This window comes from Odocoileus virginianus, chromosome 13, assembly GCF_023699985.2.
Source record: "Odocoileus virginianus isolate 20LAN1187 ecotype Illinois chromosome 13, Ovbor_1.2, whole genome shotgun sequence".
NCBI classification, from domain to species: Eukaryota; Metazoa; Chordata; class Mammalia; order Artiodactyla; family Cervidae; genus Odocoileus; species Odocoileus virginianus.
The window spans coordinates 57,170,503-57,194,533 of record NC_069686.1 but is presented as its reverse complement, the minus strand read 5'-3'; the positions used below and the strand labels follow the sequence as shown (position 1 = coordinate 57,194,533).

The following is a 24,031-nucleotide window of genomic DNA, read 5'->3' as shown; positions in this document are numbered from 1 at the left end:
AAGTACCACAGAGGGCTTCCCTGGTGACTCAGATGGTGAAGAATGCACCTGCAATGTGGGAGACCTGAGTACCATCCCTGGATTGGGAAGATCCCCTGGAGGCAACCCACTCCAGTATGCTTGCCTGGAGAATCCCCATGGACAGAGGAGCCTGGCAGGCTACAGTCCATGGGTTGCAAAGAGTTGGACATGACCTAAGCGACTCAGCACACAGCACAAACTATCACCTAGGGTAAACTCCATATCCAAAGGACACTGATGCAGTTGAAACAGTTACATAATCTACAATGCATTTGAGAAAAATATAGCAAGTTTTCAGGAAAAGCACAAATAATACTAAGATGAATCATCGTGTATGTATATGCTTGGGTGTGTGTGTGTTTGTGTGTGTGTGTAGAGAGAGGAAGAGAGAGAGAGACTGAAACACACATCACACACACACACACACACACACACACACACACACACCATACATACACAAAGACAGAGAAAAAGACCCAGGGACAGAAACAGAACCAGAAACAGCGACAGAACAACTGTTCACTTGGCCTCGGATAAATTATTGTGCATTCTGGTGGACATCTCCAACTCACCCCTAAGGTAATAACCATAATAAATTCCTTAATGTCAACATTATCCTTAAATCATTTGCACTGAATATTCTCCATTTGCCAGATCTAGTCTGGCATTTGCCCCTTGCTCCCACCGTTTCCAGAGCCTGAACTCTGTCACCAGGTTCCCTAGCCCAAGAGAGACCTCTGGAGGAACTCCAAGCTTTAGCAGAGAGGATTCAGTTTTATTTTCTGGGCACTCTCCCCCCATTAGGATCTGGTTTGGCAATGACTAAATTGTTCTACCTGCTGATCCATCCTGTTCTTTTGCTACAGGCCTTTCTAGGCTTCTTGAGTAGCCTGCCCCTTGTTCCTTCAGTCCTGGGGCAGTAAAAGCTCTCTGCTATTACAGACTCTCTTGTTGCATTCCCGTCCCTTGTGAGTTTCCTTTTAATCCTTCACATATCTTTGCTAAAGTTCCCTTAATTAATGCATTTCAATTGCCCCGCTTGAGTGTGTCATCTTTTTAATTTTCAGAACCCTGACCAATAAATTATGAAAAATGATAACTCTTAGATCTCAGATGTGTATCTAACCAGGGAGGGCACAATAGTTCTCTAGCAAATTTCCATATGGCTAAAGTACTGAGTATTAACTATTATAGATACTGAAAATCCTAAAACAAAATCAAGAGAAAGTATTAGATTAATTTCCCTTTGATATGCAGATAAATGTAGCATTATTTGATTTGCACCATAGGTATATTTCTATGTTGTTCATGCTTGTGTGTTTTTAGACCCATTAAAGTCACACCTGTGCTCAGAGAGGCTAAATATAGGTGATAGGAAATTGGACTAAAGTGTTCATCAGGAATGAATGAATAAGGAAATGTGTAAGGAAACATGAAAACTGAAGCACGGGGAATATTTGAAAACACCATTTTGAAGTAAACTTTGATTTTGAGTTTTACAACATAAAGAGTAAATCATACACTTTGGTGCATTTCACATATAACAAATGGCAGCTATAATTGTTGTGTTCTTTAGTCATTAAGTCGTGTCCAACACTTTGTGACCCCATGGACTGTAGCCTGCGGGGTCCTCTGTCCATAGGATTTGCCAAGCAAGAACACTGGAGTAGGTTGCCATTTCCTACTCCAAGTTACATAATTATTAAAGAAAAACAAAACATGCTAACATGCTACATACATTGTGTAGATAAGGTATTACCTGACTCTTCCAAATGTAGATGAAATTCATTGCCAAAACAACATACCTGAATTACATTTAAGAACTTTTTCTTCACAGGATGCTTCTTCATTCTTAGAGGGATCTAGTATATCATTCTGTATTTCTATATATTGGGTTTCCAACATTTAAAGATATGCAATATCTTTTTGCAATGGGTACCTAACCTGATCACATTTTACCTCAAATATTAAAGAGATATGTGCTTAACTAATACTCTAATAATGACAGTTGACTCCACCTTTAGAAATTTTTGTATTTGATGACACTGCTATGTCTTATCTGGTGAACTCATTAGAGAGGCTCTTAAATAATAGCATCAAGAAAGAAATCTGGACATTATAAAATTGACTTCCATTTTAAATATTTTAAAAATTAATGAAAATTAGAAATTATTATTTTAAGATGAGGGCATTTAGGCCCAGAGAGAGATAAAGTGACTTATCCAAAGTCATATAATAAAGTGGTAGTAGACATATGACTCAAACACTCTAGTCTAGTGCCCTTTCTGTTAGTTCAGAATACTAAACAAATCAAAGTACAGATCACAAAAAATAATAATTTTCATAATTGCTTCATTTGTATGTAAAACTTTCACTGCTGGTAAATGAGTTCAGAAGTGGAAGTTTCTTCTGAAATGGTCAACTACACTGTATTCTATATGACAATTTTATGATAAAAGTCTTTTATCACAATCTAGATGAAATGCTCTATAACTTGAAAGCTGTTTTATTTTACTTTCTATCTCTCCTGCCAACTAATCTTAAGATTCTACCTCAAGCATACTTTTTCTCTGGACTTTATCTTTTCCATCAATAATAGGAAAAGTTGATATTAGATAGTTAATGGAGGCCTTTCCAGTGTAAGCATTACATATATTTTTAACAACTCTTCAAGTAGGAAAAATATCCACAGATTGAAGGCTGCACTATCTGTGAAAATCCCAAATATGATGAAAATTTCCTAAATATGTCAGTGGAACACTGAGTGGGATTTCAACATCAATCAGTCACACTGTAATTATTTTTGATGTTAAAAAAACAAACTATAAGCTTAGTTATATCATTCAATATAGTGTAAAATATAAGGTCAGGAAGATCCCCTGGAGAAGAAAATGGCAACCCACTACAGTACTCTTGCCTGGAAAATTCCATGGATGGAGGAGCCTGGTAGGTTATAGTCCATGGGGTCACAAAGAGTCGGACATGACTGAGCGACTTCACTCACTCATAGTGCAAAATCTCCAGGGATGTTGTAAATTTTTACCAGGTTAAAAAATTTGAAAAGTCAATTTAGAAGTTTGAGATCACTGTGGATTTCACAATCCACATGATTATTTCATTAGCTGTTCAGTTATTGGAGATTTTACTAATATTAAAATGATGCTTTTGACCCATATGATGTGTTTCTTTTGTTTCTACTAGAGCTTAAAGAAACAGGATTCTTAGGTAGGATATTTAAAGCAAAATCTCATTAAATTTTTCTGCCTGGAGAACAAAGCTAGGGAATCATTGGCAAGTTAACAGGGAAAAAGTTGGAAAATCACACACATTTTAGGAAGATGGTACTCTTTTAAAGAGAGCCATTTAAAAATATGGAGCAGTTATTTTCAGGAAGAAAATTCAATAGAAAATTATCCTTTGCCCCCATCTCTCTCACACGTGTCTCCTGCCGAAGATCTAATTCTTGCTATCAGTATATTTAGTCATTTTGTGATGCTGGTAATCACCTTAAAACTCTAAATTCTTCCTGGGAAAAAGAAGAGATCCAGAATGAGTTCATTTTTACACTAATGGAGGCAACCTCAGTTTTATTTTCAAGTGAATTTGCTGAGCTGATCACATCTCTCTCCAAATGGCAGCAAAATGATCATTGGAGTTAATAGATCTATTTTCTGGTAAAAGTGAAATTGAAATTACATACCTTGATTTAAAGCTATCTGGTGGCATGAGTTCCAAAGTATGAGTTGGTCCATATAGGTTTACAACATATAATTTGATTGTTGGGTTCACTTGACCTGCCTTTGAGAAAATGAAAGTTGCAATGCAAATACATTAAGCATTAGAATATATTGAGAAAGAAAGAAAATGCATTTTGATTCTTTTGCAATTTTGTGTTAGAATGGGGAAAACATTTAATTTCTCTGAAGTAGAAATGATTTTAAATTCAACAACTTGATTGCTTTCAATTGTTTTTGTAGATTGCTGCTTCTCAAGCATTTTAGTCAGACAATTAAAGGTGATAGAAAATCATCATGACTTTATTCATTAGGCAGTACTACTGTGTTCTTCCCCTAGAATGACACAAGAATGGCTGGCTTTACAAAACAACTCACAGTATAGGATATGAAATGCAAAGGGAAAAGAGCTTGGTTAATTTAAAAGTAAGAAGAGGAAGAGGAAAGAAAAAGAAAACATACCAAATCCTGGTGCTTAAAATTCCACAATACTTAATCTACTCCATGCATTAGTCATCACAGGCTTTCTTTTAAATTATAACGAATGCTAAAATGAGGTGTAAATTCCCTTAGGATGTAGAATGGAGATTGCCTTCACTATGCACCTAGCTTGAAGACTAGAGAGACAGTGGTAAGAAACTGTAATTTGAGTCTATTAAATCAAAATTTGTGAAATAGTAACTAGGCTGTGTAGCAGTTAGTATGTTTCTGGCTCCTCATGTGTGTTAAAGCACCACATGAATTATCTTATTGTATGTTCCTACTACAGTCCTAAGACCTATTTAAAACCATTTCCCAGATGGAGAAGCTAAGCAAATTGTTCAAGGTGAAGCATCCAATAACTAAGGGAGCCAGTATTTAACCCCAGGATGCTCTTAACTGCTCTAGTTTTGCTTCAGTTCATTCCTAGGCAATCATCATCTAAGTTTTTTAAACATACTGTGAACCTTTAGGGAGCAGACCTGGGAACTTACATCAACGTATCACAAGTATGTTGGATAAATGAAAGGATGTTTGTGTGAATAAATAATTAATAGAATCAACTGACTACTTGTAGCTCAACGTGTTTCTAAAAAACACACCATCATCATTGTGGTCTAGCTGCTTTGTGAAGAGAGGGCCCCGTGAGATATACAAAGAAGGACGAGGAAATCAAAAGTGAGCTGAATTAAAAGACCTGACAAAAATCTAAGGAGAATAATAGAGCTGATATAAAGATAATGAAGATTCACATTCAAGGAATTGTTACTAACAAAATCCAGAGTTAAATTAGGACCAGAAGCAACATGATGTGTTCCACCAACAATCAGTAATAGCTCATCAAGAATATCTTGTTAACTTATTAAAAATAAGGAACATGGAGGGGAGGGAGGAGGGATGAATAGATGACGAAACAGAGGATTTATAGAGCTGAGACAAATCCTCTGTATCTTTCATTACACATCTGTCCAGATTCATAGAATACATGAACCAAGTTTGAACCATAATGCCAACTCTGGACTTTGGGTGATTACAATGTGTCAGTGGAGCTTCATCAGTTGTATCAAATGCACAACTCTAGTGGGGGATGTTGAGTGGCAAAGGGGGTTATATATGGCACAAATATCTTCCTTCTCCTCAAGTTTGTTGTGAATCTTAAACTGCTCTGAAAAAAGAAAGTCTTCATTTAAAAAAGTGACTAGTACATCTGTGGAAGTGTATCACACACAAGTCAGGAGTATGATCCAAAGAAAGGAGTCTGCAAAAGCTTTCATTTTAGAAATGTGGTGACCATAAACAGAAATTATGAAAATGGTTCGTATGATGAAGGGCTTCCCGGAAAATAAGCCATGAACTTGCCTCGCAGAGAAGCCTCTGGTGTCAAATTTTGTAAAGCTTTTTATTCTAAAACTCTCCAGTGCCTAGGTTCCTCTGTCTTGAGCAACATACCCTTCTTCTTCCCTTAGGAATTCTTTTTCACATCACTTGTTCTAATTAAATTGCCATGTTCCACCCTGAAAGTATTGGTCATTTTCTGTATTTTTTGAGTCTAATCATTTCTTTATCTTGATCAAATATGCTCAGATTTAGAGCGGGGACACAGTATTTAGCAATGCCATTCAAAATGCTGTTCATTAGCCAGCAGAATAAATGAGAATTCTATAAAGACAAATTCATGGGCCCCAACTGGACCTATATTCATACACAGAATCAGAATCTTGGGGTGTGGATCTAAGAACCTGGGTTTTAAGAAGATACCTGGATAATTATAATTAGTATGCAAATGTTAACAAAATACTGATATATTAATATGTGCATATATCTGCATATAGATACACATTACTGCTCAGCAGTTATTAAAGGTGAACACTTTCATGAAAATCATCCAGAGGTCCTAGAAAGCTTATTAAACCTATGATTGCTGAGCTCCACTTGCAGCATTTCTAATGTCTGGATTGAATGTGAGAATTTGCACTTCAAATTATTTCCCAGATGTGGCTGATACTGCTAGTAAAAGGGCTACATTTTGAGAACTGGTTCAGTTTACAAATCAGAGAAGTCTGGGATCAAATTTTGACTTATTTACTGAATATGGACCTTGGATTAGACATGAAAGATTCTAAAGTATTATTTTATTTGATTATCAAAAATGAGACAATGTTTCTCTGAGAATATGTCACAGAAGTTTTGAGTCAAAATAGATTTTGCTTCTATGGAAAACAACCATCTCATACTTTTGTTATATGGACTAACAAAAACGATGATTTACAAAGGTGCCCAAAATAGTATAAGTGAAGTGAAGTCGCTCAGTTGTGTCCAACTCTTTGCAACCCCATGGACAGTAGCCTACATCAGGCTCCTCCATTCATGGGATTTTCTCGGCAAGAGTACTGGAGTGGGTTCCCATTTCCTTCTCCAAAATAGTATACATTTACTTAAATAATTAACTCATGAATTCAATATAATGGTTAGACACTGATTTTTCTAGTTTTTTTTTAAATGTGCTTATATTTTTTAATCTTTCAGTAAACTGATTAAAGAAAATGACAAATTACATTAAATCTGATCAGTTTTTGTGAACTCTTATCAATGATGCATAATTTTATGGCATACTTTGTTGAAAGTAAGGAAGTTTGTTTTTTTTTTTTTTTTCTGATCTATAAGACCGTAAGGATAACTGGTATTCCAGTTAGCTTCCTTGTGGCCAAAACCAAACATTAAGCTGTTTCTAAAATTCAGCTGTTTAGAATTCTATAATCTCAATTTGATTTTTTTACATGGACTTTTGAAATTAAGCACACATTGCAAATTCACTTGTACCTTTTAATATCTGGATAGCTTCAATAGTTTGCAAATTAGAGGAGTTCATCTATTGGGCTTTTATAGTTAATTTGCTACAAAGACTGAAAATCCACAGAATCCTCCTCCTATGATTCTGAAACACAAGCCTCAATAATAATTAACCTTATTTTACTGGCAACTAAATTGTCATTAAACGAGATAATGTTTTAATTAAGAAGATTAACCTGAGGTTATTGAGATATAACTGTGTATCTTTTTTGTGCTGAATTGCTAATGATGGGGTATTTTATGAGTTCTGAATCATGCTGAATTAAGTAAAATACAAATATATTTGTTTAGTGTAAGTATTTCATTAGAAATCTGACCACATTGGGTATTTGCTGCACTCATTTTAATCTAGTTTAATTTGAAGAACAATTTAGTGTGAATTCTATGCATTACTGAAAACTCTAAAGGACAACTTTTTGAAAGTTTATTGCATAAGTAAGAGCAAATCAAAATAAAACATTTGTTAGTGGAAAAATTAACAAACATTTCTTTTTTAAACCAGAGTAGAAAATAATAAGATTTTGAAAATTCAAGTAATAGACCCAAAACGATACCGAAGTTTATTCTGAGAACAGGATAAAAACCCAAAACTAGTTTCTTCGAGTTTTGTTGCCTTAAGTACCTGCAGATATTTCTACTGACAACCACCTGAGGACTTGGAATTCTTTCTCTTTGGCCACTATAATATATGTCTTGTCTTTCTTTTTAATACTCTCTAATGGTAGTTAGGAAAGCACTCAGGACCTTTGTTATGTAACACATATCATGCGTTAGATATGAGGCTGCCCAGGTGGTGTTAGTGGTCAAGAATCTGCCTGCCAATGCGGGAGATGCAAGAAGCACAGGTTGCAGTCCCTGCAGACATACATTCATCACATATAGCATGTGTGGGGCTTCTCCGGCGGCTCAGCGGTAAAGAATCCACTGTAAGACAGGAGATGTGGATTTGATCCCTGGGTCGGGGAGATCCCCTGGAGGAGGGCATGGCAACCCACTCCAGTATTCTTGCCTGCAGAATCCCAAGGGCAGAGGAGCCTGGTGGGCTACAGTCCACCAGCTCACACAGAGTTGGGCCGAACCAAAGCAACTGAACAGGCACACATAACATGTTTGATGGTACCTCTGAAAGTTACTCATGCAGAGCTGAGTCATTTGTCCATAATGGGGCCATCAGAGCCCCACATCTATTTGTTAACTTGACAAGGAGATATTTTGATTCCAGCTACATCTTCTGAGATACAAGTTAACCTCTGGTAGTTTTGCAGAGAGAGAGACAGAATCAATAAATTTGAGTTATTTCTCTGTTTTCAAAATAACTATGACTTTTATAAAAGGACATAGCCTTTTAGAGCCTTATTTTGCCCATTTGTAAATCAGAGGCAATTGTGAAGAGGGCCAAATAAAGAAAAAAAGTGAAAGGTCTCTATGAAAATATATAGCATATTATTAGCATCCATGATTTACCCAATTAATACATAAACATTTTAATTTTATGCCTACTTACTGTTAAGAAATATTATTTAAATAATAGCATAAATAGCAATAAATTGTCTAGGTTTGTCAACCCAGAATCTTCTGATTTACTGTTAACTTATTTAGATTTTCTCAGATGTTTTTATATGTCCATTTATTTGCCACAGACAATAAAATTTTCAGGCCCAGGAGTGTCCAAGTTCACCAAGTCTGTAACAGAGAAGGCAACTTGAAAATGCAGCTATGACATATGGCTTTTCTGTGAATCCTAAAATCCCTACTTCTCCTGGGAAATTAATTACAGAAAGTGGTCCCTTCCCTGGATTTGATTTTATGCCCTTTATGTAGTGCACACACTGGACATCCTGAGTGACATGTTGCTTTCACAACAAAGACCTATTATTCATCTTGTATTTACATTGTAAATACATTGTATTTACACTTTCATTTTAAGTAAATCCAATGGGGTGAGAATATATTTCTGAAGTCTTTTCAGATTTTTCCTGGTAAAAATAAAGGTCAGGTATGTTATACTGGCATAAACTGTCATCCATAAAACATGGGTAAATCTACAACTGGAGAAGACATAAGGATTTTACATGAAGTACCATACAAATGTCTTGGGAGATATAATTATTTTGTTGCTAGGTCAAAGTGCCATATTTTCCTGAGGAGTTGTTGAGTATATGTGTTTTCAGATCTATGCCCAGAAAATGGCCTAAAAATGATATTTCAGAATGGTAGAATCATTCTTCTCAATCCTGCTGCCTTCCATAGCTGCCAGTCAGTCACACTGATATTACAGCTACCAGAAGGAAGATGGGATGGGGAGAGAGAAAGCACAGAATCTCCATGAGCAAACAGTCTTCTCATCCCTCTTAATATTCACTCCTTTCCTTCCTCCTGTCCCCAGGAGTCTTGTGGATGACAGGAATATCAGCAAACTCACCTCACCCTCCCACCGACCATGCCTTCATTGCAGGTGTAGAAAATGCATGTGATGCATAATTTTTCCAGTACTATGCATAGTACAGTTAAGGTAATGCATACATTTAAAGGTATACAGTCTATTGTACTTTGTAAACACAACATACAACTCATTAAAGAAATGGCTTAAAAATGGCTTCTAAATAAAATCAACAGCCACTTTTTATCTCCTCAAGAGTTAAAATGTGTAAACTGGAATTTAAAAGTTTTCTATAAGACATCTTTACATGACTAATGTCTAGGGCTACCTCACTTTTTCTTTTTTTGTAAACATGGGGAAAATGAGCTTTAAAGCAAGAATGACATTAATTAAAAAAGACATATAAAAGAAAAACTAATACACTCCAGATGTTTCTTCAGCCTGCTTTCAGAGGCCTTACCCAACACTTAAAAGTAGCTTTGCTGAATAAAAATATACCAAGAGACTCAAAAGGCAAATTGATTTATGCTCTTGTTAACAAGGGGATATACTCTGTGGCTGACCAAGGCTGACTTCAGGGTATCAGAAGAAGAGGGGGATTTTTCTAAATCTCCATACTGAATATGACTTCTCTCTAGTTTCATGTGAGATGCAAAGGTTGGAGAAGGAAATGGCAACCCACTCCAGTACTCTTGCCTGGAAAATCCCACGGACGGAGTAGCCTGGTAGGCTACAGTCCATGAAGTCGCAAGGAGTCAGACACGACTGAGCGACTTCACATCACATTAAAAATATTTAAACACTTTTGAGGAAAAATACTTATAATAAATTCTCATCATGAGAACTCACTATCACTCCTTAAAAAGTTATCCATTATTTGTTCTTCGGTATCAGTTTGTTTTCATAGAAGATATGGCAAGAATGGGTGGGTGGAGTCAGGGCCTGTGGACTTAGCATTAGGAATAAGAGAAATTGTGCTACTCATAAAAAAATAGTTTTGCTATCTGGGCAAGAGTTCCACATTCACTTCACACGATAAAACAATTCCAGCTATTCCAGCTATGCCTGGCTATGGCTCTGCCCAGCATTTTATAAAGTATGTTCCAGAGTATGCTCTGCCAAAAGAATGCTGATGTTAATATTAACACTAATAAATTCTCTGGACTTAGTCTACTCCTTATTGGTGATTCTTTATGTTTAGTCTATTTTTTTAGTGAGATTCTTTATGTTTAGTCTATTCCTTACTGGAGATCCTTTATGCTTAGTCTACTTTGTATAGGAGATTTATAACACACATTAGCATACAGTATACTAACTGTTCTGAGAAATCATCTGAAAAACACTAAATTTTTTCTTAACTGAGAATTCCCAGCTTATCTGACTGTGATAGTTTTTGCTCCTTTATAATACCTACTAACAGCTCACAGAATATACCTCGGAGAAGCCTCTGCCCTGGCATCAGTGCTGACTTACGTTTTCTCACTCTCTTTCCAGCTGTGAAAGTGAGAGATAAAGACCGAGAGCATCAAAGGGAAAGAAATAAGACAGAAGTTCCTGCAATCTTGAATCACCTTCACCTGTGCCTGTGGAAGCACAGTGGATAGACTATCGCATGCTCTTAAAATCGTGAGTCTGTCGACAAGTAAGGGGGTTTCTTTAATTCTCTGAAGACAACTTGTTTCTGAACCAAGAATATACTATTGATCAACTCATTGGTGTAGAGAGAAGGGAAACAAACTAGCATTTATTTCCACATGACTTACCTTAGGATATGGATACTGCTTTCCTTTGGGATACAAAGCTCCAGTAAACCGAGGGATAACCATGTTAGGCACCAAGGAATCATTTATCATTAGGAAGGCGAGCCTTTCTCCATCTGGTGACCACCAGTGGGCGATGTGAGAATGCAGAAGTTCCTCTAGAATAAATGAGTGTTAGTTTGAAACCAACTGTAGATGTGGGCTCATTGACCCACAAATGTCTGTCCTTGAAATCTCCATTGTCATAAATATTTTCTACACAGTGTGATGGGTTTGATTCAATTTCATGGAGAATTCTCTATCTTCAGGTTACTCTTTCAGTCCCAGGAAAAATAGTTGCAAAGGAAGGGAAGAATAAAGCAGTGAAGTTAGGATTTTATGGATTGCCAGCAATTTGAACAGAGGTGAAAGCACATGAAGTAAAAAGAATAAGAAGAGGAGAAGAGTCGTTGAAGACTGAAATATGACACTAACCATATCCATGTCACCTTTCATACTTGCACTCAGTCACATTTCCATCCTCTCATCATCAAACTAGTCAAATACCCTGCAGATGCGTTAAACTATTTTAAACTCTAAGGAAATAAAATTAAAAATATACTACGTACCTTTTGTGTGACCCCAGATCCACTATCCACTTTTATATATCTGATTCCTGGCCCAGGAAATTAACTCATATGAACTCTATCAAAAGGGCTCCCATGCACTCTAGAGCATGGCCATTCTGGTGCTTTGGCAAGAGATTATAAGGAGACGACTAAAATGGCAGTATATACGTATTCCCTTGACTCTGATCTGTAACGTCACCCAAGACTTGCTGTGTGTGTTAAATGATGCTACTCTCCCATCAATGCAGCCTCATCTACACAATTTTCTCCTTTTGTGTCTGATAATGGCTCACTTCTGTTTCCATAGAGGTTGTCATTGCCTGGCTGCTATTAGTCTAGATTATAGTTCTACTATTTATCTTTTTGTAAATAAACCCCTTTCAAATTATTGAATATGCTAACTCTTTTCCTTTTAAGACCCAGAAAAGAGATCTTCAAAATTAGATTTTTGAGACTAGGTTGGAGATGTATCTGTATCTATCTAGTCTATATATTGATGTTTAATCTATATCTATCTATATATATATATATATCTTTTATGTGATAATAACATTTCTTGGGGGAACTGGAGCATAGATAATCCATACCGAGGGATGGGATCACAAATAATCAATTGTCATTTGTGATGACATAGGATGAAATGCAGCTAGAGAGGAAAAGTGTTGGAAGGACAAGCGGTTGTGACACTCTGTTACAACAAGGGCAACTGTAAAGACGGTGAGTTTTTACGAGACCTTAGAGGGATTACATAGAAATAAACAGAAATTGAATCATGACCACTAAATCAGGAAAACACGAAAGGCAGCCATGACAACTTTGGTGTTCCTCTCTTCTGTGGTGAGAGGCCCCACATCTGACGGAAGGGCAGATGTGACTGGGGTCCAAGTTGTGTTGCAGAGCTGAGTCCCAAACTACGGGTTGAACTCCAAACTACGGGTTGAACTCCAAACTACGGGTTGAACTCCAAACTACGGGTTGAACTCCAAACTATGGGTTGAACTCCAAACTATGGGTTGAACTCCACTTGTTTTTTAAGGCTGAGCGTAGTATCGGGGAAGTATTTGGAGCTGACACAGTATAAGACTGCTTAGGTAGATGTGCGCAGCACACTTAATGCTTTTTGGACCAGTCTCATGAATAACCAGTTTTGCAATGGAATGTTGGCTGAAGATTTTGAACCTCAAGATTTCCACAAATCTTCTTGCCGACTGAGGCAACCTCTATCCGAGGGAGATAGATCTGCTCTACATAAAGGCAGAGTATAAAATGAATTCCTGTAAAACTTAGGAGTTGGCATACCTAGGAAAGGGTAGGATATCTCTGATCAAGTGAGTGTTGGGATTGTATTTATTTAAAAGTTTAGAGGGCCTACACTTAATTTCTCTCATAATTCCACAGTGATATGAGAACAAACTCTATGATTTCAATATCTTTAGACCATGAAATTTTTGCACCTTGTTTTATGTTCCTGGATAAGTTCCACTGTCCCTTGGTTTAGTCTATGGGAACTTGAATAGATTTTGTATGCTGCTATTGTGTGAAAATTATATAAACCTTAAGTATATTGAATTAGTTCATAGTGCTTTTTCAGGTCTACTATATCCTTCTACTTTTCTGTCTTTCATTCTATTAATTTTTGAGAGTTTGGTATTGAAACTCCAACTAAAACTCTTAATTTATCAACTTAAAATTAATTGTAATATATAGTGGAACTATATGTAACCTTGTTCTGTATTTTCCAAGTCTTCTGTAAATGTGTCATCATATTTGCATAATTTTAAAAATTAAAAACAATATGTAGAAGTCCTGGACTCTGGATTTTGACAAACATCATAAACCACATAAACACATGTTGGCCAGTTTTGCTCCCAGGTTCCCAGGTGACTCAGATGGTGAAGAATCTGCCTGCAATGCAAGAGACCCGGGTTCAATCCCTGGGTCAGGAAGGTCCCTAGAGAAGGAAATGGCAATACATTCCAGTATTTTTCCCTAGAGAATTTCATGAACAGAGGAGCCTGGCAGCTATAATCCATGGGGTCACAAAGAGTCAGACATGACTGACCAACTTTCGCTTTGCTTCAACCTGTAAAGCTGCCAGTTGTGAGTAGAACCTGAGCGGGAGGAGGTTGTGGAGCATATCAGGGCATGGTACAACCTTCCCTACCATCTTCACCTTGTGAGCCAGCAGATATGATGATGATATAAGCATCCATGCAAACTGATTTTGTGTACAACTCCTGAGAATTACCACATGACAACTGAACTACAGGTATTACAAGGTTTACAGAAAGGTCATTTTCTCCTGTGCTGATAAATATTCCCTGATTCAAAGGCAGTTCTCTATTGAGCTATAGTAAAAACAATCAATCTGAGCATGGGATGCCAAGTGACGATGCAACCAAACTGCCAGTTGTGAACTGATTTTTATCTGATTCAGTGACCATAAAACTAAACATATACAGCTATATTCCACTATAAGATAGAAGGGGTTTATATGGAACTAGACCAGAACATATAGGTGAACTCTACATATAGGCGTCCTCTACTTTATCTTCTTTCTTTTATTTCACATCTATACTTCAGGGTGTGTTTTCTAACATAAACTGGCAGAGGAGGAATAAATGCAAGCCTGGTTTATGGGCAGGTTTGCATGATGTACTTCAACACATTGGAATTGGACAGGCTCTGCTTCCCTTGTGGCTCAGCTGGTAAAGAATCCGCCTGCAGTGCAGGAGACCTGGGTTCAATCCCTGGGTTGGGAAGGTCCCCTGGAGAAGGGAAAGGCTACCCACTCCAGTATTCTGGCCAGGAGAATTCCATGAACTGTATAGTCCATGGGGTTGCAAAGAGTCGGACATGACTGAGTGACTTTCACTTCACTGTACTATAATCCGATTCAGGAGTGATAGTAAAAGACTATAATAAACATAAATTCTCCCAGTTGGAAGGCTTTTGAACAAGATATATATTTTCCACTTCTTGTGGAAGGACACTTGGATTGAAGCATGGGGCCATCCTGACTTCTGCACAGGAACTAATAAGAGTCCACCTGGTCAGGGATATAGAAAAGTAAAATTACAGGATTAGTGACAGGAAGTCTAGGGAAAGGTAAGTGTATGGACTTGTCAGGAGGTATAAAAATGTAAACATTTGAAGATATTAGTGTCCAACTTAATGTCGATCAGAGCATATCCATAGCGGAGGAGGTTCTTAACGATCCAATCACTGTATGGCCACCACGTGCATGCCAGTTTGCCACCATGACCTGCCAATAACATTGATCATTAATAAACCCTTCACATGGCATTATTTTCAGAAAACCCAGTCGACCACCTGATGCCAGGTGGACTGCATGGAAACTCTTCCATCAAGGGGTAGCATTGCTATCATAGAGATAGACACGTGGTCTAGATATAGTTGCGCATTTGCTGCCTTTAGTCCTATCAGTACTGCTATTCATAGATTTACAGAATAACTTACCCATTACCACAATAACTCACACTATGTCACCTCCAAACAGCAACTATTTATAGCAGAAAGAGGGCAATGGGCTCAAATGGGATTCACTGATTTCATCATGTCTCTAATTAGCTGTACAGACCTGGCTGGACAGAACAGTAAAACAGCCTGCTCTGTCCCAATTTTGGCACTATTTGTTTGACCACATTCCTGAAGTTGGGATGTTATCCTACAGATATTAGTGTCCTACTTAATGTCCACCTGAGCACATCCACAGCAGAGGAGGCTCTGTGTCCCTCCTAAATTACGAGGAAGCATAGATCTAGGTTAAGGGGTAAAAGTGTTAATGTTCTCTTTCACTATCACACCAGTAATCCATTGGGCACATTCTGTTTCTTATTCTCATGATAATAGGCTTGGTGGGTTTAGAAGTCCTCATGCGCAAGGGAAGAGTACCTCCAACAAGGAACAAAGCCATAATTCTGTTCCTCTGAATTGAAAACTGAAATTCCTCTCTGACCATTTTGGGCTCAGTATGACTGGGGGCAAAAAAACTGACAGAAAACATAGTCACTGTGCTGGGTCTAGTGATTAATCTCATTGCCAGGAAGACAATGTGCCTTTACTATACAAATGAAGGCAAGGAAGACTCTATTTGGAATTTAGCAGATTCACAAGTATTCTCTGGTATAACTCCACCTAATTTTCCAATTCTATGTTTCTATACTCCAATTTCCATTTTCATGGAAAACTAAAACGGTTGCAACCTAATTAAGAAGAGGAAGCAAAGGAATAAGATTTGGCAGGAATAAAGTCTTGGTTTGATGCACCAGGTAAATAACCTGTCTATTCCAAATGCTGGCAGAAGATAAAGGGGAAAAAGAATGAATAGTTGAAGGTGCTATGATTACCAATTAAAGCCTTATGATAAGTTATTTTTTTTCCTTGATAGGGGCATTTACCCCCAAATCTTCTAAGAATAACACAAGTATTTGGCGGTAGCTATCAGTTTCATACAGGAGTATTACTGGACTAATATTCTCTACAATGAAACAGTACCAGATGGGACTTTGTATGCTCCTATTTTGACACCACAAACTTTTCATTGGAAAAGAATATTCCCATGGTGTCTAGTTTAAGTATGGCCAATATGAAACCAGGCAAATCAAATAAAGAGAAAAGAAGTTAGTACATGGCATTTATTTCATTGGCTCCCACCCATGAAGTCATGTGGGTCTAGCTCTGTTCCTTAACCAAAGCTTAGTGCTTCTAGAACTGTGAAAATTACACATTTCCCTCCTTGTAGATCCTAGTAACAGCTGCCACATCTCTTCAGATTTTAATGGCTGAATTATTACTAGCCACAGGTTGTATATTCCTTGTCTTTTTTAAGTGGCTCCTTCATAGATAAAGCTAAATACTATTTTGATAGTGACTTTTTCTTTTCTTCCAGCAGTGATCCTGACACTGATTTACTCAAGTAACTTAAAATTCAGATGAGGAGACATGAGTCATCCACATAACACACAGAAGAAAAAAAATGCAAAATGACAATTGAGTATTTAACCTTAAGTCTGATGAGACTTGTAGGGACAGAGATCACAGTGTGTTGCCCAAAATCAACGCTCAGGGTTTCTAAGAAACAGGTACTGTCCTGGGTGCTGAAGTATGTATATACAAGTACTTTCCAAGAATAAGAAGGTCTCCAATTTGAGGGCACTATTCAACAGAAATTAGACACTATCTGCTCTTATTTATTTTAGAGGGGCGTATGCCTAAAGGTTTTCCTCCCAAAAATGCCAAAATAGCAAAGTAATATAAAGAGTTATGTGACTTCCTTCAAGTATAAAAATAAAGCTAACAAAATAGAAAGGAGATAAATGAAACAAATCTTTAATATGATTTTGCTTAAAAGTCCTCTTGGACAAGGCAGTTCTTTAATTGTAACTTAGAGGCACTTTTACTCATGGATTTAAACTTCCTGTAATTATATCATACTATTTACAAACAATGCATTTTTACAATTCGCATCCCATTCCATTTCATTGTCTCTATTATACTGATTTAGAAAATCTCACTGCAGAGCAGATGGAGTTTTCAACACATGTTGTTTTATATCACAAACACTTAAAAATATAGCCTAAACACAAACCATTCACTGAAAACTAATGCATATATGATCATAGTGTTCAGATTAACATTTCTGAAAAGTAAGCTGATTTTATCCATTTGAGTTTATCAATTTCATAGGATTTCCTGATCATGTTACTAACCTGTAGTTTGTGGGTTGACTTTTCCCCTTACTGTTTGTATCTTACTATCAACTTTTTTGAAAGTATTGTCTATGATCAAAACCTCTTGCTTCCCATTTATACTTCTATCCCACTGAAATCTTGCTTACGGTACCACCAATTGACTGATTTTGCTCTTATCAAATTCTGATAGCAAATCCAACAGCAACTTTGGAATCCTTAGCTGTTTTGACCTTGGACTTAGCATCATTGTTTACCCTATCTTCCTCTGGCTTCCATGACTGCATCTCTAATTTATTTTCCTTTTATCTGTCACAGTTCAGTTTTACTGGGATTTAGTAAGAATTCAGTAACTATTTGTTGAATCAATTAATGGGTAAATGTGACTTCCTGTGCCTATGAAAAGGCACAAGTAAAGTGAATATAGGCATTTCACATTGTTCTTACCAAATAACAAAAAATTAACAGTCCCAGTTTGTTGACAAGGATATTGTTTATCTTGAATTTTTTAAATCTCATTTCTTTATTCTTGTCATTCTTAGAGTTCAATGCAAAAACTCTTTCTTCTATAAAACCCCTCTATATTCCCCCAACCCATCAGAATTAACTCTACTTATGCATAGATTTAATATGATGACACATAGGTCTATTAGAAGACACTTGCTTCTTGGAAGGAAAGCGATGATATACCTAGACAACATATTAAAAAGCAAAGACATCAGTTTGCCAACAAAGGTCTGTATAGTCAAAGCTACAGTCTTTCCAGCAGTCATGTATGGATGTGATTTTATGGACCATAAAAAAGGCTGAGCGCTGAAGAATTGATGCTTTCGAACTGTGGTGCTGGAGAAGACTCTAGAGAGTGCCTTGCACAGCAAGGAGATCAGACCAGTCAATCCGTAAGGAAATCAACCTTGAACATTCATTGGAAGGACTGATGCTGAAGCTGGAACTCCAATGCTTCGGCCACCTAACACAAAGACCTGACTCATTGGAAAAGACACTTATGCTGGGAAAGACTGAAGGGAAAGGAAGAGGGAGGGAGAGGATGAGGTGGTTGGATAGCATCACTGATTTAATAGACATGAACTTGGGCAAACTCTGGGATATAGTGAGGGACAGGGAGACCTGCTGTGCTGCAGTCCATGGGGTCACAAAGAGTTGGATGTGACTTAGTAACTGAACAACAATAGTTATATTTCTATTTTACCATGCTCCAGATGGTTCATTATATAATAGCTGTTTACAGCCTTTCACTTCACTAAGTTGGAAATATCCAAACCATAGAACCTCATATTCCTCATGATATTGCTCTCAGATAATGCCTAACAGATATATGTGCTCAATAACTGTTGAATTGAATTTCAAAGAAGGATTACTTTAAAGTATGAGATTCTAAATTATATTTGTAAATCATGTAGGCATATACATTCCATTATTCTATATGTTCAAATAATAGAACTTAAGTCATTTTTTGTTTCTATTTAATAGTTTCAATACTTTATAGAAGCTTTCAAATTTATAAACTTGGCAACTGTGAACTCTACCTTTTTAAACAAAACATTGGTCTAATATTTTATTTAGTTAAATGTGTCAATTTATATGAATAAGATTTGAGGTGCTTTGTGTATATTATATTTAAAATGCTTCATTTTTAGCACAAAGTTCTATTTTTCTTCTGAACTTCACCAACTCTTTAAAACACATTATATTTTATTTGCTTTTACTTTACTTAGGAATTGAATGATACTAGACATGGAAACAATTGCACTTTTAAAAGACTTTTAAAGACTCCACTTAAGTGATGGTGGTTGGAAGCAACAGCCACACTCACACATTGGTTTGGCCTTAAAGAATTAAGCCCTAAAAAATTAATGCACTTAAAATTTGCCTTTAAACATTTTATTATCTTTAATGTGACTCTTCTAAACTGTTTTTTCCTGTACTTATAGAAGGTACATTTCAAGTTTTAAAAAAGTAAGTGGAAATGGTGCATGTTACTTCCTGGGTTTCCCACACACACTAATTCATATTGTAGTTGATTTCTGCAAAGTAATAAAAAGACATTTCCACAGTAGAGTATCACGCACATACTATTAAAAATCACGCATGCTCAGTTTCCAGTCATGTCTGACTCTTTGCAACCTCACAGACTGTAGCCTACCAGGCTCCTCTGTCCATGGGTTCTCCAGGCAAGAATACTGGAATGGGTTGCCATTTCCTCCTCCAGGGGATCTTCTCAACCCGGGGATCAAACCAGTGCCTTCTGCACGGCAGGCAGATTCTTTACCACTGGGCCACCTGGGAAGCCCCCATTAAAGATCATATACATTCCTAACAGAAAGTACTGTCTTCTCATGAGTATAGTGAAGGGAAAAGAGAAGGTCTGGATTCTGGGAGCTGATGGCACATTGGACAAGTAAAATGATAGTTCAGTTCAATCGCTCAGTTGTGTCCGACTGAGTAATGGTAAGTTATATTATATTTTTACTAAGGTCCATGTGGGACTCTTGAAGCATAGATTGGGGATGGCAGGCAAAATGTTGAAGGAAAACTCAATGACATCTGAATTGCTTAAATCCCTCTGCCAGACCTTGATACAGATTCCCTCGGTAGGGTCCTTTCTTTTGGAAATGAAGCAAGGGTTGAGGTAAGTCCAGGGACAGTAGGGTGTAGAGTCTGGTTGATGAAACAGACGAGGGAAATCTAACGCCTTATGTCCATAATGCGTATCATCCTTCCGAGAACAGTGAGAGGCCTTCCCAGGAGGAAGCGGTGGCTTTGAAGACACGCATTCAAGCGCCAGCTCTGCCCTGTGAAGCTGAGTTCTTGCCCAAGTTACCTATCCTCCCTGAGTCTTGGTTTCTTCAGTAAGTAATACACTAGGATTGTATGAATTAACTCACACAGCATATCTGAAATTTCCTAGTATACATAGAACATATGACCAAAGGTGTAACTTTAATTTGAATGGAAAAAGCCATAATTTTCCCATTTCCCTGTTTTTTGGAAAGTGTCAGACCTACTTTGCAGTCTTGAAAGTTTTTGTTACCCATTGGTCCTGCCTTTACCCAACACATTGTTCAGTTTCAGCCCCAGTATATAGGTTTCTATTCTCTAATTAAGAAAGTAACTCTATTTCTCAAATAATGGTCTTTGATTTACCTCCTTACAGTTTCCTCAAATATGTAATTCAATAAAGTACATGAAGCTTTCCCTAAAAGACAGAGGCCTAAATCATCTTGATCAATGGTCAATTCAAGACATTGTACATTAAGTTTACTCCCAGTTGATTCAAAATTTCTTCTGTGCAAAGGATCCTATTTTGTCACCCAGTGAGCATACCAGCACAGTGTGAAGCACCAGTGTTCCCACTAAATTATTCCTCTTCTGCTGAGTCAAGTGTTCCTTCTGAATGTCTGCTCACTGTGTCTGCTACCACTGTTTATTTACTGGTGATCCAACCAGAAGGCGAAGAATCATTCCTGACTTCTTCAACTCATTTCATCCATTTAAACATTAAGATCTACGTATATGACTGCCTCATCAAATTTAGAATCTTCTTTCCTTTTATTGCTTTAACCCTAGTCCTATTGCCCATTCTCTCTCGATAGAACATAGGAAAATTCTTCTGGTTGTTCAATGGTTCATTTTGCTATTCAATTCCAGCTTTACACTGTAGCTAAAATGATCTATTTATGAGGAAGATATAATCTTGGTACTTCATTGCTTGAAAAGCTGTATAAGTTTCCCCATTTAATAGTGGAAAAATAATTGAAATCCCAGATTATTTTTAGGGTTACTACCTCTTGATTCTTGGTGACTTCCTTTTTCTCAAAGGTTATGCCTCAATAATACCATGCATAAGATCTATTTAACCTGAACAATATCTGTGTGTATTTATATAATACATATATATATATGTGTGTGTCTTAAACATGGAAACATGTAAATCATAACCAGTCAAAATATGAGCAAATACAAAGATATGAAAGCATGAAGGCAATTTTGAGAGGAAATGAGAAGAAATAGTGTTCTAAGTATTGCTCCAGAATGAACAGATTTTTCTTATAGATTATACAAAAATATGTCATTTGTATGCTTTTGAAACTAAATTTATTCAACTCACCTTCATATAACCAGTCAGCAATTCCATTAAAAATAATTCCTTCTTTTCCAGAAGATGTCAGTCGCAATGAACTACTCTTTATATCAGGTTGATAGTAGATATTATTTTCAAAAATGTAAATCTGGATCAGGAAACATGCAAATAAACCAAAAATATTAGGAAACCTTTTTTTTTTCACTTTCATATAGCAGAATATTAGCTGAATAACTATTTCGTTACTTATCTGCTTTTAATTTGTTTTTATTTAATGCATATTTTTTCATTGCTTTCACTTATTAATGGCTGTTTCTTTCCCTATCATATCAATACCCAGTTATGATTTAGAAATTACATGGTACTAAGTATTGAAGCTTCTAGATCCACATTTTCAACAACAATGTTTCATCTACTTAATAATCTTTTTCTCATAGCACAAAATTGATTTAGGTTTGAGGTAATATTTTGCTTACTTGAGAGACTAATCACATAGTCATGTCCGATTCTTTATGATCCCATAGACTGTAGCATGCCAGGCTCCTCTGTCCATGGAATTCTCTAGGCAAGAGTACTGGAGGGATGGAAGCTGGGTCTCCTGCATTGCAGGCAGATTCTTTACCAACTGAGCTACTAGGGAAGCTACTATTTTGCATACTTAATAGATTGATCCTGGAGAAGGAAATGGCAACCCACTCCAGTACTCTTGCCTGGAGAATTTCATGAACAGAGGAGCCTGGCAGGCTGCAGTCCATGGGATTGCAAAGAGTCGGATATGACTGAGTGACTTTCACTTTTTGAAGAGACGGATAACTGTACTAGATACAATTTTGGTAACAGCAAACTTCAAGAAAAACTTCAAGTTGGGGTCTTTTGTCAAAAAACACATGTGATCAAAGAAATATTTAGAAAATCTCTCTCATTCTATCCAGTTCAACTCACAGATCCATCGATGAAAGGAAACAATGACAAGACTCCCTCAAATTGGAAAGTGGAACAAACCTCCTTATACCCCATATTTCCCTGATAATTCCTTCTTAAATAGGGAAGCGTAATAATAACCTTGTGCTTGAGAATTCAGGAAGAGTTTTAATATGAATACATTACAGATTCTTCCAAAACATTGGAAGTCTTTCAATAATATCAACATCATCATTAACAACAACAGCAGTATCAACAAAGGAACATCAGTAGAAATTAAACAATATCAATTCACGCTTAAATATATGTCTTTACTAGAGATAATTCAGGATAAAATTATCTATAATTCAGTTTAAAATAGTTTTAATGCCAAACATTTCAGACTGTTGGTCTATGTGCTGATATAACTGTCACAGAACTATGTTTTATCCACATGTTTCGGGGAGTAGAATATTCTTCAGTGAAAGGTAAATTGCTATTTAGATTGACATTCTTCTAAGAAGGTGAAAGATGGCCTAGTCCCTAAGTGTTCCAGCAGGCTGTAGGATCATTACATGATTATAGATAGGGCAAACAAAAGAACATCTGAAATAATTGTCTAGAGATCCTAGATTTTAATACTTGATGTGCACAATGATGAAGGCAATCTTAATAACCAGAATATTTTATTGATATTCTACTTTGATTCTGGTGAGCAAGCATTTAACAGTAAGTGTATTTAGTTAGGGTTTCCCTGGTGGCTCAGACTTAATCCACCACCACCTGTTGTTTATATTACAACAGGTGAGTATGCCAAGATAAGAATAAGAATTGCCGGCGGGGGGAGGGGGGGTGGAAATAATAGATGTAGGAGGTTCGTGACATTATACAGGAGACAGGGATCAAGAGCATCCCCATGGAAAAGAAATGCAAAAAAGCAAAATGGTTGCCTGAGGAGGACTTACAAATAACTGTGAAAAGAAGAGAAGCAAAAAGCAAAGGGGAAAAGGAAAGATATTCCCATTTGAATGCAGAGTTCCAAAGAATAGCAAGGAGAGATAAGAGAGCCTTCCTCAGTGATCAATGCAAAGAAATAGAGGAAAACAACAGAATGGGAAAGACTAGAAATCTCTTTAAGAAAATTAGAGATACCAAGGGAACATTTCATGCAAAGATAGGTTAAATAAAGGACAGAAATGGTAAGGACCTAAAAGAAGCAGAAGATATTAAGAAGAGGTGGCAAGAATACACAAAAGAACTGTACAAAAAAGATCTTCATGAGCCAGATAATCACAATGGTGTGATCACTCACCTAGAGCCAGACATCTTGGAGTGTGAAGTCAAGTGAACCTTAGAGAGCATCACTACAAACAAAGCTAGTAAGGTGATGGAATTCCAGTTGAGCTATTTCAAATCCTGAAAGATGATGCTGTGAAAGTGCTGCACTGAATATGCCAGCAAATTTGGAAAATGCAGCAGTGGCCA

General features: G+C 36.8%; 1 protein-coding gene across 4 annotated transcripts in view; it reads right to left on the bottom strand.

Annotated features, from left to right (window-relative positions):
• The window catches only part of DPP10 (dipeptidyl peptidase like 10), a 1,494,592-nt gene that overhangs the window by 111,700 nt on the left and 1,358,861 nt on the right, over positions 1-24,031 (bottom strand). For all 4 annotated transcript variants that reach the window (XM_070476307.1, XM_070476306.1, XM_020892274.2 and 1 more), the window contains exons 8-10: positions 21,674-21,794; positions 11,229-11,383; positions 3,722-3,819 (exon numbers count right to left, since the gene is read on the bottom strand). In XM_070476307.1, the coding sequence (XP_070332408.1) occupies positions 3,722-3,819; positions 11,229-11,383; positions 21,674-21,794 (374 nt within the window). The remainder of the gene's footprint in view (positions 1-3,721; positions 3,820-11,228; positions 11,384-21,673; positions 21,795-24,031) is intronic.